Here is a 20,113-nt window from a genome sequence, read left to right as displayed (position 1 = left end):
TTCTTACCAGCAGAAATTGGTTTACTTATTACTGTATTCTCCATGCCTATGTAGAGTGGATGAAATATAACAACCTTCAGTAACATTTGCATGGGAAGAAGGAATAATGAAAGTAGTGAAGAGTATTAATATTAGGAAACAATAACATTACTATGCGCCCAGTAATTTAGGAAATCGTATTTGCTGGATACTATTTTTCACTGGATACTATTTTTAAAACTCAGCACAGTTCCTGGCACATAACGGACGGTCAATAAAGATTTCCTGTATAAGTAAATTCTTATTTTACAGCTGAGGTAACTGAAGCTTCAGAGGATGATTCTGGAGCTAAGAGATGGCAGATCAGATAAGTAGCTCCTATTACACAGTGCTACTTTTGGATTACATTTCTCTCTTAAGACTATAAATGCTTATACCAAGATTTTTTCATTTACATAATCAAGAACTTTTAAAAAGCTTTCACATTTTTATATTCAAAATGCTTTAATGTGGAAATTCTGATGTTAGAAAAGAATAACACTGTACTATTTCTTAGTCTCAATTTTTTTCTTTAAGCTTTGATTTAACATCACTATTAAATTATTCAGTTAGTTTTGAGGATAAACAACAAATAAACAAAGATGAGAAAACTATCATGAAGAAACAACACTTTATATTTCCTCTCCCTCTTTAGTCCACAGTGACCTTACCAAGACTCGAAGAGACGATGACCTCACATGCCTGTTGATCTCATCCACCCACTGGTGACAGATAGAACTTGGAGAGATGATCAGAGTTGCTCTTGTTGATACTGGCTCCATTGCAACAAGGCAGTGGGGGCAGTAAAAAGGCTTGATCTTCAGATTTTTCTCATCATAATTCACACACTTTGCATGCTGCCATAGGTGACACTTGAGGCACTGAACACGAGGCTTACGATCTATCTGATCAAGTTCACCACATATGCACTCAAAGCGATAATCAGAGGTGTTAAAGGGACTCATGATATTAGAAGGTGGCACATCACTATCAGCAGGATTTAGAGATTGGGCACAGTCCTCTGTTTCAAGCTCTTGGTTGAATTCAGATATACATGTACTTTTAGACATAGCAACATCAGTTATTCCAGAGTCACTAGTAGCTGGACAGTGACCTTGTGAATTGGGATTGATAAAAGATTGACTTTTTCCTTTTTTTGTGGATGGAACAGGCTTTTTCCTCAATTTACTACGATTTCTCCGGGACTTATAATAATAATAGTAAGGATCATCATCATCATCATCAGAGGTGTTTGATGGCAAGTATTCAGAATCTGTGTCCTTGTTCCCTGATTTTCTAGATTCTTTCTGAATTTTCCTTGGACTCCCTAATGCCTATGAGAAAAATATTTAATTAATTTATTTCAACATAGTTGCATTCTGAAATTAAACTCCTGACTTTATGTAAGTATTTTATACAAAAATCTAGCAGCCAGTCTTTGCTACCCTTTTCCCCGCGGAGAATCATTCCTGATAAGTGGCTTTCAATCTGCCCTCTGTAAGGACCCTCACTTTAGTCTGCAGATCTCAAAACAAAAGGAAGGCTCTACAAGTGCACAAGATCTGGAGAGATGAAAGATTAGAAAGATAAAGGAAGCTACTGATACTTTGTTGTTAATCTACTGTGATTTATAGTCTGCCTCAATCAGTACAAGACTAGTACTTTTGAGTACATACATATACAAATTAGGGTAATTACAAAAATACCAAGTACTAAAATATAGCATCCAAAGAAAGTAAAAGATAATGCAATGGTTACTGCAATTACCAAATAGATTCCTTCTTTCCTTCCCCTTTCTACCTGTGTCCTCTCTTGCAATTATAAACAGTTATATAACATAGAGGGAATATGATAGGCAGGTAGATAATAGGGACAGCTTCCTCCAAGTCATATCAGAACTGAAGTCGAACAGGGGAGTTAAGACACAACATGTAATTAATGGCATTAACTGAGGGAAATTTTCTAGTTTTGGCAGCAGCAGGGTTACCAAAAGCACAGTTCATTGCTGTCTTCTATGCTACCTGAGTATAATACCATAGACTCCCTACTCCAGGAAATGAATTTTTTGTCCTTTTCATGGTGGCCAAGCTGGTAGCTCCACATTTTAACTTGTTACCATTAGTCTTTATTTATATCTGCAAATATTATAACTATTTTCCTAAAAGCAAATTGAAATTACTGGCCCAACAGAAGCAGTTTTCTATCAAAATGCAGGAATTTTTTAAAGATGATAATATAAGTAAAATGAGAATTTATATAAAAGATTTGAAATTATGTAACATGCAATGCAAATTTAAGGTATTATTAATATTTTTGAAATGTGGAACAAACTTTTTAACTGCTGACAGCAGCATAAGAATACACAAGGCCAGACTTGTGGTGGCTCACGCCTGCAATTCTAATCGATGCTTTGGGAGGCTGAGGAAGGATGAACACTGAGGCCATCAGTTCAAGAACAGCCTGGGCAAAATAGCGAGATCCCCATCTCTACAAAAAACAAGAAAAATTAACCAGGCATGGTAGCCTGTAGTCCTAACTACTTGGGAGGCTAAGGCAAGATGACAGCTTGAGCACAGGAGTTCAATGCTACAGTTAGCTATTGAGGGACTGTGTTAAGGAAAAAAACTTCTCTTCCCGAGTCCACGAGGGGCATGGTTTCAAAGGCAGGAGCTTCCCAGCACCACGCCTCCATCCATCCAAGCCCCAATCCGGAAGGTAAAGTTCTTTTTTTTTTTTTTTTAATTGCATTTTAGGTTTTGGGGTACATGTGAAGAACATGCAAGATTGTTGCATAGGTACACACGTGGCAGTGTGATTTGCTGCCTTCCTCCCCCTTTGTGTAACTTTCCCCCTCGAGGGCTGAGTAGAAGATCCAGGTGAGCTTCTCTGCTCAAAAAGCCCGCAGAAAACTCTGGGAAGAGGCGGTTCTGTTGCAGACCAAGTAGCCAATCTGGCATCAGAGTCAAAGACGAATCACTCCAGAGGAAGTCTGAAAGAACTCCCCTCATTGAACATGAATGGGGAGGGAATAACTCAGGGTTAACTAAGCCCGATGCTCCTTACCTATATGGATACCTCCCTTGTACCCCTCCCATAGCAGCATGGGAGCTGCCTCTCTCTCTCTTTTTTTTCTCTCTCTCTCTCTCTTTGCCTAATAAATTGCTCTCTGCAAAACTCTTTGGCTCCACAATATTTATTTGAACAATAAGCTCACCGTGCCTCCGGCGCCCCTTTCCCCACTCTTGGGGTAAGAGAGGCCAAGGGCCTGGGCACATCAGGGAACTGGGAGCGTTCGGGAAGACCTGGCTCCCTCCCCCGGCTACACTATGACCACTGTATTCTAGCCCGGGCAATAAACAGATGCCTTGTCTCTTAAAAAGATAATAATAAAATTAAACAATACAGAAGACGCTTTAGACTCTTATGATATGCTTAGCCAATAAATTTTATAATTCACTCTAAAGTATCAGTATCTTTCATGTGTCAAGAACTATTCTCTAGGTTTAATGATAACCAAAATAAAGTTACTCTCATGAAGTTTATAACCACAAAGAAGAAAATATGAGTTACAGATATAAGTACTTTTCCTAAAAATTTTGTTTTTTTATCTTCAGACTGTAAGAGTTTCAGTATCAAGGTGGGATCTGTTAACGTACTCGCTATCACATACATGCAGTTAATATTAAGCTTAACTCAAGCTGTTACCTGCTTTTTTGTTTTATCACATATATCCTCTTCCTTGTAATTCTTTCCCAATGTAAAAGTCCCAGAGAAACCGTGGCCTTTGATCTGTTTCACAAGACCTTCGAAAATTAAACATTTCAGCATCCGTTTCAAAAGACTCCTGTTCCGTTGAACATCGTATCTATATATAGAACTGACATACTTATAGATGGAAAGGATGGACACTCCTTTTTTTCCATTCATTTCTTTCACAGCTGTGAGGATCATCACACGTGTAGCTAAATGTAAAAGGATATGCTAACTCAGTCAAAATAATTAAAATGAAAAGAAAGTAAAACTTGGTTAATCTTAATCTGCATGAAGACTGAGTTAAGAAAAAAAATCAAAGATTTATTACAGTGTAGTGTCATTTTGAAAAATATATAATAAAAATGTAACTCAGCACATTAAGAAACAAATTCCTGTACTAGAAATAATTGAAGGAAGAATTACTCATATTCAATTGTTAATACTATAAAACAACAATCATTCAAAATTATAAAAGAAAACCTCACCATTATTTAAGTATCCTCTACTATTAGTATGAGAAACATTCATTTGCTAAAAGATAAACAAAGCTTGGTTTAAATTGTAACCTAAAGAAATTTAAATGTAACAGACTGAGCAAGAACTACCTGGACTAAGTCAAACAAAAGAATATATCTTCACTTTTGTTAAGATATTATGACATGTAATTGAATTCATTTATGAAAGCATATATAACTGTAAAAACAATTATTCGTAACAATTACAAGATATCTCTAAGGATTGTAAGAACTTTAGCAAACATCACTCTAAGAAGGTATTTCCTTTAAGATATGTCATACTTACGAGGGCACTGAACTTTTTCTTTTGGTTCAAATTCGATATTATGGATTTCTGTCTCTTTCACTTTTCCTCCAAAATAATGTGATGGAATAAAATAATTCACCACTTTTCCCTGATATAAACAACATTCAGTAGTTACAAAGTGTTTTGCTTTCAGTAGTCTGAATTGCTTAAATTAACTTTCCTTCTTTATCGAAATGCAAAACAGGTGTTAAAAAAAAACTGTAAGAGAAAGGGCAAGATATGCTGTAGATATATACATACCTTTTTTTATTTCTGAGCTTATAGCTAGAAATCACGTATCTTAAATTATCAAAATGTTATGTGTGGAACCTCTGAAATTAATTTTTAAAGGTATATTTAAATATAAAATTAACCCACTAAATTTACAGTAATATGGAAGTAACTTGGAATTAAAATAGTAATGAGCAGGAAATCTCAGAAAGAAGTTACTGATAGTTAAGTCAATATATTCCAAGTCATTTTTTCCACAAAAAAAAGAAAACATATTTTTTTTCTATTTCCTACTCAAATCTGAAAGGCTAATTCTGCAAACTTGACCTTATTGAAAGATAACATAGTGCTAAAGCTGTGAGCCTGGTAGGTCCTAGATGTAATTAATTATGGTTATACCTTTAACTACTGACTTCATTTCAGAATGTTTTAATGAGCTGATTTCAGATTTCATTACTGGAAAACTGAACTATACACTATATTTGCCTTAGTGGATATTATTTTTGTAAACTCTAAAATTTGTATTTTTAAACACAATTATGTATTTTGGGACAAGGACTTGAAATCTGTTTCATTTAGCAATCTACTGACTAAGCTACCTGTTCTTTAACAAAGTTCTAATAATTTGGCTCTAAGCTGTATATGTCTGAGATTTGTAGAATATTTTTCAATAGCTCTTAAAAATATTTAGTGATAATATGGAGACTTCTATTAGTGACAAAACATTTGAGGAATCAATAATACTTTTGTAAAGGAGTTTCTCTGCCAACTAGAAGGAAGTTTAGTAAGTGACTGCAAATTCTCTTCCTAGTATGCCAACATCATTTAATAAATAAACCTTCTGGGTCACAAGCACCCCATTCTCTCTGCCCAGTTGAAGTTAACTAACCACTAATATAAATCATTACCCACAGAGTGAACAGAAAGTGTTGACTTAAGTGCCAAGCAAATGTTCAACATATGATGCTTTTTTGAGAACATATGTCCCTCGCTTTTCCAAGCACTACTGTACTCCTCCTACCTCAGGAAGAGTGAGAGCATCTTGTTTGACATCTTGTCGAGTATGTGTCAGAATCAGAGCCAAAACCTCCACTGTCTTTCCAAGACCCATCTCATCTGCCAAGATTCCACCAAGCAACTGAGGCCCAGAATTAGGGTACTCACGAATGATGCTAAGGAAAAAACAAGAGAAATCACACCATAGGAATCTGAATACAAATTATACTGTTCCTAATTACCTTTCCTAAAGAGAACTAAAAGCAATGCATGAAGTCTAAGTTTACTGAAACCATATTTTAGGGTGAAACAATTCAAACCCTAGATTATGAACATAAGAACTGTGATAACCCAAAAAACTGCCTGAGCTGACAAGTCAGTCTGCAGAAATGAGTAGTAGTTGAAAGAGAACACGCCTACCTTCTTTCTAGGATCTTTATGATATAATCTATGAATAAAAAAATTACTAAGGGCAATAACTACTGATTCATTCATGATGTTTAATGATTACTAAAAAAGAAAAAAGGAAAACTGGCACCATAATAAACAAGATAATATTTTTACTTAGAATAATAATCTCTTTAAATCTCGATAACTAAGTAACTTACGTCTATTATTCCAAATTCACTTACTGAAAAATGACAAGTGCTATTAATTATAAATCTATCCTATCCATAAAGATGTCTAATTAATAAGACTTTACCTTTGACTCCTTCATGAGATAGAGCCAAAGTTACAGCTATGCTAACAATCTCGGACAGTTTTTCATTACATTTATTTTTTAAATAAAGCATATAAGTAAAATTTTGCCTTACCAGCCTGTATATGGATTATAGTAGAGTTTCAAACCCTCAGATGTAACAATCTCTCGCCATAAGTAGTGCAGGGCACTTTCTAGAGAAAAATATAATAACAAATTTTTGTTTTTCCTCTATCAGATAATCACATTAAAACAAGAATAAGTTAACAGTGAGAATACTCTGACATAGTGATACCCATATTCTTGTGTAGTCTCATTCTGAAAAAGCCACATACTTAACACATGAGTAAAAACCTAAAGGTCACTCTATTTCCTTTCTTCTGATGTTACTCTTTAGCTCCCTTTGTTTTGGGCACAAATCCGTATCAGCAAATAATAAGACAGAAAAGCAAAGTGTAGCAAATTACAGAGAATTAACAGGAAAACTAATACACATAACCAGCTCCTACCTGATAAGTCTATTTTTAATAAATCTGGCAATAAATTATATGAAGTCTTTGAATAATTCAATAGATGTATGCTAGTGGGCTAACGCATTTACCTGATCAGACCTGACCACTTCTACAGGTCTGAGAGTGGGAAGAAAGGTTTAACTGAGAAAAAAATATCTAAAACCATGTCTCGGAAGTGCTGAGTTTGCTTCTACCAGAATCTTCCACTATCCTTCCCCTTAATATTTAACTTAGTTAAACCAACTGCCAAATAAGTAGCATGTTTCTACCCACCAATGAAACACCAGGTAATTTTCAGTTGCTTTCTTTAGAGATTAACAGATATTTTATATTTTTATCTGATAGAATAAAATGATCATTAAAAATTCAAAAAACTAAAGATGTTGGCACAAATGCAGTAAAAAGGGAATGCTTTTACACTATTGATGGGAATGAAAATTAGTACAATCTCTATGGAAAACAGTATGGAGATTTCTCCAAGAACCAAAAGGAAATCTATCATTTACTCCAGCAACACTACTGGGTATCTACCCAAAGGGAAACAAGTCATTATATCAAAAAGACACCTGTGCTCACATGTTTATTGGAATACAAATTCACAATTGCAAAGATATGGAATCAATTAAAGTGCCTATAAATCAATGAGTGGATAAAGAAAATGTGTGATGAGGGGGGCAGGTGTGTATACACACCATGGAAACCATGGAATACTACACAGCCATAAAAAAGAATGAAATAATGTTTTTTGCAGCAACTTGGATGAAAATGCAGACCATTAAATCTGAAGTGAAGAAATTGGAATAGGAAAACAAATACCACATGTTCTTACTTACAAGTGTTAGCTAAGCTATGAGTACACAGGGGCATACAGAATAGTATAATGGATACTGGAGACTCAGAAGGGATGTGAGGGATGAAAAATACCCGAGTGGGTACAATATACACTATTTAGATGATGGGTACATTAAAAGCTCAGACTTCATCACTATCTAATTCATCCATGTAACCTAACACGACTTTTACCCCAACAAAGTTATTGAAAAAAGACAAGAATAAAGAAGTGGCATAAATCCCTCCTGTAAAATGACTACTTTCATAAAAATATTCAATAGATGACATTTTATTATTTATTATAAAGAAAAAATGTAAAATCTAGGAAAATCAATCACCTAAGTCTCCTACTTTGGTAAATCTGCTTTCTGTCACTAACATTCACCATTAAATTGTGAGAAGTTTCTTGCAGATGATCAGTAAGATTCCCACTTGACCAGATTTTAAACAGCAACTCTTTGTTTGAAAGGAGTGTAAAAAAAAATTTCCTTGGTTTTAAAAAATTCCTATTGAGGGAGTCTTTGATTTCCTCTTGTCAGGAAAAACCAGTTCAAACTTTTATGAATGAAGAAACCCACAAATTATTTTTTTTAGATTTCAATTTTGAAGAATTTCTTAGGAAATAATTTTGTTTATATTAACACCCATTCTACCTTATATTTTCAGCACATTTACTTTAATGATCAATTTCTCCCTACCCTAATTGTCTCTCATATAATCTCTCTAATCAATTTGCCTTTCTTTACGCATCTTATTTTTACCAGTAGCAGGAGTGCTTCTGAAACACTCTTGTTGTAGCATCCAATTGACAGCCTCTCTTTGGTAGGGTCTCAACACAGGGATCAATGCAGGATGCTGGACATCCACTTGGATGGACCGTGTTTCTTGCTGATGTGTTTGTTTCACAAAGTGATACAGCTCGTCAATGTCCTGTCCCTCTGGCTCACTCTCTGGATCATCTTCATCCTCTTCCAACACATCTGTACATCACACAACAAATGTTCTCAAAAACTGATATGCCTTTTCTAATGATAAGCAATTCTTATTCTAAGAGTATATGATGAACTTGCCCAACTATGGGGCCTTGCTTAGTGTGTTCTGTCACTGTAAGGGATCTTTTAATTCTTCATTAATCAAAAATCTACTCATCCATTCTTCAAGAAAGTTTAACTGCCTACTTTTTCCATGGCATTTTCTTTTTTTCCCTCTGGCTGGACTTACATTCTCCTCTTTTGCTGTGCAATACTTTTATATTCTAGATATAATATTATTTCATTGTAATCTATCTGGTACTGCAATCATGTATGTGCATTGGTCCCTTTCCCAGTGAGACAAAGGCAAAGTTATTAATTTTTGTAACCCCTTAGAGAATCTGACATGTAGCTGACACACATCTTGCCTATTGTGGATATTTTATAAACATATAAGGAACTCAATGTGAATATCGCTTGAAGTTTATACAGGAACAATTTATTTTACTTTTACAATTTTAACATACAAAGTCCATATGCAGACATAAATGTTCTATGTCTAATAAGTAAAGGGTTCTCATTTTATTTCTTATGCTAAAAAAGGATAGGCATTTGGTAGCAGTAGCAGCCATCTGGAAGACAAGTGATTATGCTCTTGATGCAAATTTGTAAAAATACTAATTTCATTTGGTGAGCACAATTGCTCTGTAGAAGATTTATGTTTACCATAACATAAAAAAATAAAAACCTTGAACATATTTACAAACTCCTTTCAGCTAATAGTTCTTTATTTAAAACCTAATTCTTTCAAGGTGAAAAACTATACCATTTATTTCTGAATTGCTTTCAAAAAGGCCTATACACTTTTATAGAACATACCTCATAACTTCTAAAACTAAAAATTGCACCAAAAAAATGCACAACTCTTTTTCCAATAAAAAATATGCAACATAAAATTTCCAAAACTTCATACTTAATGTATAGCTATATGCTTGGTTGTTTTAGAATTTTACTATAATTATAAAATCTAAGATTAATAGCTAAATTTGAAGTTTTCCTTAAATATCAGGCTTTAAAATCTACAAATTGCAATATTTGTAAAAGGCCATAACTTTAAAAATTCTAGATGTACTTAAATTCATTCCTTTTAATCCCAAAACCAGAGATTTCCTTATTTAAAGTATTTAACTTGCAAAATAATTTATTATTACTGATATTATAAAGCATTGCAAAGAATGTACCAGAGAACAATCGAAGTTAGAAACTGATTTTCCGAAAATACAGTATGACAATGTTCTATAATTTGCACCTGAAATAATGCTGACCCACCATGAGCAGAACTTGGAGAATTTGGGCTGTTTTTCCGATAGTGTTGATGAGCTTCACCAAGCCATCTACACTCTCCTGTGTGACCAATGGCAGACAAGTCTGAATTTGTAGTCCTGACCAAAGATGCAACATCTTGCTAAGAAATAGAGCAAAGTCATCTGGTCTTTATGGGAACCAGGCTTTTGAAATTATTTGTCAGACTGCAAAGGAGGTGGAATAAATGCCAGCCAAGAATCTCCGGCCATGACAAAATAAAAGCACAGGAACAATGCAAAAATCCCAACCAGGTCAGATCTCTTTAGACTCTGCCTTTTGATTTGCATATTGACTGGGAAAATATTTTTTAATATTACTATATGCTAAGCACAGAGTTAAACAAAGAAACAAATTATATTAGTGGGGGCATTTCAAATAAGTATAATTTGCCATAAAATCATTTAATTTTTATTATGGCTTCATTAGCTATTTTTCTGGTTGTTATGTCTAGGAGTTAGAGAAAAAAACTCACAACTCCTAAGTAATAGCCATTTTTAAGTTTATTGCAAATATTACCTGGAATAACATAATTGTGTAACTTCTCCATTACTTTCTTCATGAGCTGATTGAACTTTTTCATTCTTGAATTTGCATCACTCAAGAAGTCTAATTTTGCTAGGCCAGCTTCCAAAAGATAAATTCCAACCTACAAAGAATTAATCAAAATAAAAGTAGTTTCAATTCAAATATAGCATTCTTTATGAGGACATAAGGAAAAAAATAGCATACTACTTTTAAAGGTATTCATAGCATTTATGCCACAAATAATAAATACATACCAACCAAATTTCCCCATTTCATTTTCAATAAGAAATTCATTCTACAAATGTAGGTGCCTACAATGTACAATTTTAGTTGCTAGAAAGTGTTTCCCTAACTGAAATTGAACCTGGAAGACTGTGATAAGAACACCTAGTTCTACCTACCAATGCAATGATTCCCAAAACTGATGAATTAATCAGTCAAGTTTGTTAAAAACACAGATTTCACCAGAAGATTATGATATACAAGCTAGGACTCTTCTGCACTGCTAGGTTTGGGCATCCTTATTACTGAATCAAACACTAAAACGTGTTTAAAAATCAACCTTGATTAATGTTAATATTTTGACCCTAGCGAAGCAATGTAGTATGAAGTTTTACAGTTTAAAGACTTGATTCTGAACACTGACACTGATATTTAGAAGCTAAATAAATTTGAGAAAGATAACCTACTCATTTTGACCCAAATGTTCTCATTTACAAAATAGAGAGAAGTCTAGCTTCCCTTTACTTCATGGTGACTATATTGGACCTGAGTCCCTAATCGCTGAGAATGTCATATTTTTTCACTAAAGAACAGAATCCACCAGGCTTACACAGGAATGAATGACAAAGAATGTATTTCATTACCGTTTGCATTCTGTCTTGGCTCACTTGAAGATGTCTTACTACAGCAGAATAAATGTTTAAATATTTGTAAAATTCAGGATCAGGAAAAACAGAATAGATAAAGACTTGGTTTGCAGGAATGTACATAGAACACAGATATCTGTGTAAGTCATAAATTGTTACATACTTGTTACCACTGAGCCACAATTTTGGCAAAATCAGTAAAGACAGTGAATGCTTGGTTATATAGTTTCACTGTACAGGGAAAAATTAATTGCAACCTAATAATTCTAAATTTTCACCTTTCCTTCTGACAATTCTGAAATTGTTGTTTCTTATTAATGTAAAAAATGTATGAGACAGTTTTCAGTTAACAACATGAAATTAACATTTTAAAATTTCTTTTCAAGATTTAGCATAAAAGCATATTAACTTGCTTCATAGTTTACAACGTGTACTTCCTTACTTTATCTGACCTGATTTTAAACACAAATCTATGCTGTAAGAAGAATGGATATTATTTACATTTCATAAAGAAACTGAAATTAGAGCATTTAAATGATTCACATAAAGTTACTTGGCTAGTGAATGGCAGAGACTGAAATAAATTACAAATTCATTCATTCATCTACTGAAAATTTAGGTACTAGGTACTTCACTAGATTGTAAACATGAAAGCCTTCATAGTCTAGCAAAGAGGAAAGATCTAAAAATATAAGTACATGACAAAAAAAAAATGTATCAGAGATTCCGAGGAGAGGGCATGTAATACTACTAACAGATTTAAAAAACTATCTCTCTGAATGAATTAAATGCTAAACTACATATTAAAGAATGACCAGGAATTACCAGGGAAGGGGAAGGGAACAACTCAAGCAGAGGGAACTGTGAGAACAAAAGCAAAGACACAGAAAGACAGTGTGGAAGAAATAAATCAATTTGGAGTTTCTGGGGCAAAATAAAAAGAATAATAATAAAGAATACGGCTCAAGGGTTTGTCAGGGGAGGAACTTGTGTAACAGATTAGAAAGATTATACTTAATTCTGTAAGCAATAAAGACTAGAATTTCATTTGCATTCATTACCATTCCAGGATTATGAATGGGCAAAATAGCAAACAGAGAAATGGTTAAATGACTGCTGAACTAAGAGGAAGAGATGATGAGGACCAAAACAAATCACTGAAAGTAGAGATGAAAGATCTTGAAAAAGTGTAGACTAAAAATGGTTAGTTGTAACATACATTTTTTACAGTTATTAAAAGCTTAAAATAAAATGTACTTTGAAACTTAACAATGAAGGGCTTATTGCTGGCTTTTCAGACTTCTCTCATAAGTTAACTTCAAAGTGGACTGCCAATGTAGAAGAGCCATAAAAGACACCATAAAAATTGAGTACCTTGATAATGTGATTTCCTTCTGGTTTCTGATAAAGTTTTATTCTTCTCTTCTTTTGTAGCCATGCCAAATCTTCTAACATTTCACCACTGAAGGATGACTCCACTAGAATACCCTTGTCACAAATACTGATTGGTCCTTTTTTTTGTTTCTCTACATCTTCACCTTTTGAATGAACACAGATCAGGAACTGATTGCTTGATTCTGAACTCATCAATGTAAAACTCCTTTCAGAAAAATTTTCAATTAAACTCTGTTCAGGAAGAAGCTGAAGAGTTAATTCTCCTAGAAATGCTTTCCAAGAATTATCGAAGTGATAGGGAGAAATCACAATATTCAACTTTACAGACAAAGGCGAGAAAATACCAACAGTCTCTTCTTTTTCAATTGGTTTTGAGAAGCTCACCACTTGTGAACACCTCTTCTTATCTCGGTGAGCCACTTCTTCCTTTAGACTATCACTCAGAATGATGCAATGAGCAGAAGAGGTATCTGAACCTGGGCAGGGCTGCTCATTGTCATCACTTAAGGTGATAATTTCATTCCTTCTGTCCTCATGCATATTCCAATGAAGCTGCTGCTGCTTCTTCTCATCTACCCTCACTGGAGGAGCACGTTTCCGTCGGCTGCTCATTTTCAAGTTTTCTTCGTTGGTAACTGTGAACTCTAGAAGACAACTGAAACAACAAGAGGTATACCAAGAGATGATTTAGTATTTAAGGGTTACCCGATGAGAAACTCAGCATAAATTCATAGCCCATACACATAATATAAAATCTTCAGTGAGATAAATAAAAAGCAATAGTAATTTTTTACCAGGTCAATATAACTAAGGAATGAACATATAATCATAATCTCATGTATAGAATAAATTCTAATGGTTTTACTAGTCTTTAACGGATAAATTTAATAAAGGCAATTTGTTGTATAAAATAAACTGTAGAAATACATTTAATAAGCAATATAATAGGAACATAAATCTCTCAATCCCAAGTAATTTAACTGGCCCTCAGAACAAAGCCTAACAATACTTAAAAGAGTAAAACAAAATCTAACACAAATGTCCAGCATCAAATCTAAAATTAGCAGGCATGCAAAAAAAAAAAAAGAAAATAAAACAGAAAAATAAGACCCATGACATCGAGGAAAAAATCAAAAAGCCCCAGAAATGATGCAGATGATATAATTAGCAGAAACAAACAATCAAACAGGTACCATACATATTCTCAACATGTTCAAGAAGGCAGAGGAAAACATGAACATGACAAAGAGAAATGACAGATATACAAGTGACCCCTATAGAATTTATGCAGATAGAAAAGCAACATCTGAAACAAAAAACACATTGTATGAGATTACCAGCAGATTAGAAATGGCAAAAAAAAAAAAAAAGGAGCAGAATAAGCTTAAATGGTGGAAACAACAGAAACAAAAGAAACTGTCAAAAATAAAGTTGAGATCAACAAAGACTGAAAAAACAATAAACAGAACATCAGAAACCTACTGGACAATGTCAAGGAGTCAAACATGCATAAAATTGGAATCTTAGCAGTAAAGAAGAGAAAGGATGTAAAATACTTTTTGAAAAAAATCATTCATGAAAATTTTCCAAATTCTATAAAAACCATCAACCCAGAAAAACAAGAAACTCAATGAAACCCAATGAGGGCAAACACAAGGACAATCACAATATAAGGTACGCCATAACTGAATTACTGAAAAGTGAGGGCTTCTCTTCAGATTTGCCATATTTCTCTGGTTTAGACACTTCTCCCACCCTACAGTTCTAAACTTAGCAAAACATCTTTCAAAAATGAAGGTGAAAAAGAGACAAACAAAGGATAATCTAAGAAATGTTACAAGAAGTTCTTGGGTAGAAGAAATATGACATCAGATGGAAATCTGGATCCACACAAGGAAATAAAAAGCAAAAATGAAATGTGTGTAAATAAACTTTTTCTTGACTTTTATATTTTTCTAAAAGATAACTCACTGTATTTTTATTGTGAAAATTTTCAAGCATACACAAAAATATAGAAAATCGTATAATCACAGATCTATACAATGTTCTATGTCTATGGACTGGAAGACTCGAAATGTTCAGATGTCAATTTCTTGGTATTGACCTATAGAAAAGTAATCCCATTCAAAATTCCAACAGGTCTCTTTTGTAGAAACTGACAACCTGAAAATTTGTTATAGAAAATTTATATAAAAACGCCTACAATACAGAAAAGTCAATATAATTTTAGAAAAGAAAAATAAAGTTGAATGATTTACAGTGATTCCAAGACATATGTCAAACAAAATAAAAATAGCAATAGTAATGGTGTAAAGACAGACATATAGATTAATGGAACACAATAAACTGTCCTGTAGTGGACCCACAAACATATGGTCAATTGATTTTGGAAAAATCTTCAGAGGCAGTCAATGAGAAAGGTATCCTTTTAGTAAATGGATATCAATATGCAATAAAATGAAGCTTTACCTCATAAAATATAAGAATTAACTAAAAATAGGTAATAAACTATAAAAGCTAAAACTACCAAACTTCTCAAAGAAAACAGAGGAGAAAATCTAAGTGACATTGGATTAGACCAAAAAAGTCACAAAAAATTTTAAACAGGAAACAAAAACCACAGACTATGTAAGAAAATGATACATTAAGTTTCATCAAAATTAAATATTTTGGTTTTCCAAAAGATATTGTCATCAAAATAAGACAACAAGTCATAGATGGGAGAAAATATTAGCAAATCAGGTATCTGATGAAGGATATGTTTGCAGAATATATAAAGAACTGTCACAAATCAATATTAAGAGACAGTTAGTTAAAAAATGATCAAAAATTTTGAACACACATTTCACCGAAGATGACCTATAAGTGTAAAATAAGCACATGAAAATATTTTCACCACCATCGGTCATTAAAGCAATGCAAATTCAACCCCAAAATCACAATGAGATGCCCACTATATTAGAATAGTCACAAATTTAAAACACTGAGAGTATGGCTCAAGCAGAACTGAATCATTTGAACACAGTATAGTCACTTTGGAAAAGCTTATGAGTTTCTAATAAAATTAAATATAACTTACTATGCAGCCTAGTAATCCCTCTGTTAGGTATTTATCCAAAAGAAATCAAAACATAAATCCACAAAAACTTAAAACTTAAATGTTAACAGCTTTACTATTAAAAGTCCCAAACTGGAAGAAAATCCAAATGTCTATCAACTGGTGAATGGACAAATTGTGGCACAGTCACACAAATGGAATACTATTCTGTGATAAAAAAATAAAAACAGACTTCTATAAAATGACATGAACTGTTAAGAGCATTATGCTAAACTGAAGGAAGCCAGATGTGAAAGACTATATACCTACCTATATGATTTCATCTACATGAAATTCCAGAAATAGCAAAAAACTAATTGCAGAAAGCGATTAGTGGTTACCAGGGGCAAGGAAGTAGAAAGAGGTGACTGACAGCAAAGAAGCTGGAAAGAAGGCTTTGGGGTAACAGAAATGCTCAACATATATATGATTGCATAGTATATACCTGTCAAAACTCATGAAATTACATATTTTAAATTGTTGAATTTTTTAATATATAAATTACATCTTAAAGTTGATTCAAAGAGCAAAAACAAAAAGTAGATGCATGATTTATAAATTTTAATATTAAGTATAACTTTATTCTAATAAACCTGAAAAATCTAGATAAAATGAGTAATTTGTTAACAAAATACAAATGAACAAAATTGGTCCTAGAAAAAAAACATGAATAGACTAATAACCATAAAAGAAACTAAAATAATATTATTTACTTGCCTAAGATCTATTCTCCTTCCTTGATGACTGAACCTTTATTTAGGAACAAGGTAGCCCTGTGATTCGAAGGAAGGTTTCCTTGGCAGATCCAAGGAAGTAGTTTCTATCAAGTCCAATAAGGTAGTTATTAGCTGCATGTGGCTACTTAATTTTATATACAGTTATGCATTGTATAACGGCATTTTGGTTGATAAGGGACCAAATATTACAGTGGTTCCATAAGGGAGCTGAAAAATTCCTATGGACTAGTGACATCACAGCCATTGTAACATCATAGCTCATTACTTTATTTTTTAGTAAATTTAGCCATAGCCTAACTGTGTAGTGTTTACAAAGTCCACAAAAGTGTACAGTAATGTCCTAGGCCTCCACACTGACTGACTCACTGAGAGCAACTTTCAGTGTTATAAGCAGCATTCATGATAAGTCTTTTATACCATACTTTTACTGTACCTTTTCTATATTTAGATATGTTTAAATATACAAATACTACTGTGTGACAACTGCATACAGTATCTAGTACAGTAATAAACTGTACAGGTCTGTAGCTTAGGAGCAGTTGGCTGTACCATAGAGTCTAGGTATGTAGTAGGCTGGCAGTACCATCTAGGTTTGTGTAAGTATACTCTAAGATGTTCATACAACAAACTTGCCTCATAACATATCCTTATCATTAGGTGATGTGTGACTATAAATAAAATTAAATGTTATTATAAACTCAACTCTTCTGTCTCACTTGCCCCACTTCAAGTGCTCAACAGTCTTATGTGACTAGTGGCTACTGTACTGGACAGTACAAATATAGAACATTCACATAATTGCAAAAAGTCTATATTATCAAACAGTGCTTAAGTCCATCATGAGAATTCTATTCCCTTAGCCAGTACTTCACTTATGAATGTGCAGGTGATGGATTAAAATCGATCTTTGGCTATGGTTACCTACTTTTAAACTGTCTTATCCTATCTTATCTTGGAGGAATATTATAGAAAGTTCTTAATTTCCTAAGTGTTTATGTTTGTCCAGTTCTTCTCAAAGCACAAGCTGGAATACTAAAAGTGGGTCACTCTGCTAGAACTTTAAAAAGTTAGGCTATACCAGCTTATCAGTTAACTATTGCCACCAACATGCTGTATAACACACTACTCCAAAGCTCAATGCCTTGATACAGCAAACATAATCCTTTATTCTCATAAATCTGCACATTAGCTGAAAGAGGCTGATCTAGGCTAGGTTTCTGGAAGAGTAGTTTGGCTCTGCTTAATATAGTTCTTATCCCCACTCCTTGGATCAGCAAAGTAACCTAGGAATGTTCTTTATGGTAATGGTTGAGGTGTATTAGTGCAAATCCAACCACACAAGTAGTTTCAAAGTGCTTAAAAACCCACAAAGGTGCCACAGTGACCAAAACAAATCAAATCCATGGACCCAATGTCAAGTAGTGGAGAATTATACTACACTTCTTTACTGGGTGAAACTGCACATGGCAAGGAACATGGGTATGGGGGGTGGAGGCATAAAGGGGGTGGAGGAAGGGAATTAAGCCAGTTACACAACATACCACACTAACCATAATAATATTAATTATTGTGGAATAATAATAATATTAGTTACTGTGGAATCATGAACTCTGAAAACCCAAAAAACAACTGTCTAGCAGTCTCACATTTGCAAAGCAATGTGGCTTACAGATGAGAATGCAACACTTTGAAGTCTTAAATTCATTCTAATTCCAGCTTTGGCATTTGCTAACTGTGTGGCACTGGAATAGTTATCCAGTCTTCTGTGCCAGTTTTCTCATCTCTAAAATGGGGATGATAGCAGGATTGTGGTTAGAAGTAATTTAAGTACAATTGTGCAGTACCAGAAATTTGGCCTGTATTCAAATGGTAGTTGCTAAATATCATCATCCTGAGAATACTCTAAACCAGTAGTTCCCAACATTTTTGGTACCATAAACGGGTTTCATGGAAGATAATTTTTCCATGGACTGGAGGAGAAAAGTGGGATATGCAGGGGGTGGTTTAGGGATGAAATCGTTCCACTTTAGATCATCAGGCAATAGATTTTAATAAGAAGCGGGCAACCTAGATCCTGCATATATGCAGTTCACAGGAGGGTTCATGCTCTTATGATAATCTACTGACTGTTGATCTGGCAGGAGGCAAAGCTCAGGTGGTAATGCTTGCTTATCCACAGCTCACCTCCTGTAGTGCAGCCTGGTTCTAACAGGCCATGGACTGGCACCAGTTGCCCAGGGTTTGGGGACTTTAGCTCCAAACTACATTTTACAATAACCAAACTTTAAAGTGGCAAAATGGGGGACTACAGATCAGTGCTTCTCAAACTTGACTGCACATTAGAATCACCAGGGGAACTTAAAAAAATCCTGATGCCTAGTTGACTAAATCAGAATGTCTTGGGAAAGGACCCAGGCACTACTCCTTTACTTTTTATAATCCCTAAAAAATTCCAGTGTGCAGTCAAATTTGAAAAACCTTGTTATGGATAACCAGCTGCCTACTAAAATCCACTTTTTTCCTTTCAAAGTATAGAGTAGTTGAGAAATGGCTGCCCAGCTTAGTATGGTCCCGTGACCAGTCCTAGCCAATGGAATGTGAGAAGTAATATGTGCCATGTTTCTTAGAATAATTTTTGTAACAGACATATTACCAAACCAGAAAACATTACTTCAACTATTTATTCTGTTTTCTGGTAAAATCCACCTAGTATCTTTTAAATTATGTATACCATTATAATTTGCACATTCCTTCAGATGTTTTCTTTCAACCTGATTCTTCCAATATTAGTGCCTCAAGGTATTTATCAATGATACTGATAAATTAAGGACAAGTAAACACCAGAATTTCTAGCAATGCTCTCCCTTTGTCCAGTTCTTAACTGAGTAAACATTCATGATCAAAAAATCACCAAACAAACAAAAAGCTCCTGGTTTTGGCTGACTCTTAAGAAAATCTCTATTCAGAGTTAACTTCTTGAACGAAAGAAAATAGTATTTGGTCGAAAATACTTAAGACGAAAATGCTATTTGGCTACTAGTAAGTCAAGTACTGGTGAAACGCTGTACTAGAAAAAAATTCCCATATTCGTCTAGCTTTCTTCATACCTTAGCAATCACAACTACTTCTTCCTCCTTAACTAGCAGTGCTTGGGTAGAACATGATTATGTGAAGTTTTATACATGGACCACACTTTTATTGTCTTGTATTTAAATGTAAAAAGCCTTTTGCTTGAATTGCTTTTATGTCTGTCTCCATCCCAGTCTTCCCTGGAAAGCCTTCCACGACTAGAGAAGCTGAGTTAAGGGCCTC

General features: G+C 34.0%; 1 protein-coding gene across 5 annotated transcripts in view; it reads right to left on the bottom strand.

Moving 5' to 3' along the window:
- Nucleotides 1-20,113, bottom strand: part of SHPRH (SNF2 histone linker PHD RING helicase) — an 81,741-nt gene that overhangs the window by 59,143 nt on the left and 2,485 nt on the right. For all 5 annotated transcript variants that reach the window (XR_010336587.1, XM_064360593.1, XM_064360596.1 and 2 more), the window contains exons 2-9: nucleotides 12,947-13,622; nucleotides 10,695-10,824; nucleotides 8,604-8,822; nucleotides 6,615-6,693; nucleotides 5,825-5,975; nucleotides 4,573-4,681; nucleotides 3,724-3,980; nucleotides 690-1,352 (exon numbers count right to left, since the gene is read on the bottom strand). Coding sequence is in view for 4 of the 5 variants with exons in the window: in XM_064360593.1 (XP_064216663.1) it covers nucleotides 690-1,352; nucleotides 3,724-3,980; nucleotides 4,573-4,681; nucleotides 5,825-5,975; nucleotides 6,615-6,693; nucleotides 8,604-8,822; nucleotides 10,695-10,824; nucleotides 12,947-13,579 (2,241 nt within the window). In the remaining variant the exon portion in view is untranslated. The remainder of the gene's footprint in view (nucleotides 1-689; nucleotides 1,353-3,723; nucleotides 3,981-4,572; nucleotides 4,682-5,824; nucleotides 5,976-6,614; nucleotides 6,694-8,603; nucleotides 8,823-10,694; nucleotides 10,825-12,946; nucleotides 13,623-20,113) is intronic.

Source organism: Aotus nancymaae, unplaced genomic scaffold (assembly GCF_030222135.1).
Source record: "Aotus nancymaae isolate 86718 unplaced genomic scaffold, 86718_ANA_hifiasm-v0.15.2.pri h1tg000040l, whole genome shotgun sequence".
Lineage (NCBI taxonomy): Eukaryota > Metazoa > Chordata > Mammalia > Primates > Aotidae > Aotus > Aotus nancymaae.
The sequence above is the reverse complement of the archived record's forward strand: the minus strand, read 5'-3'. Positions and strand labels throughout refer to the sequence as shown.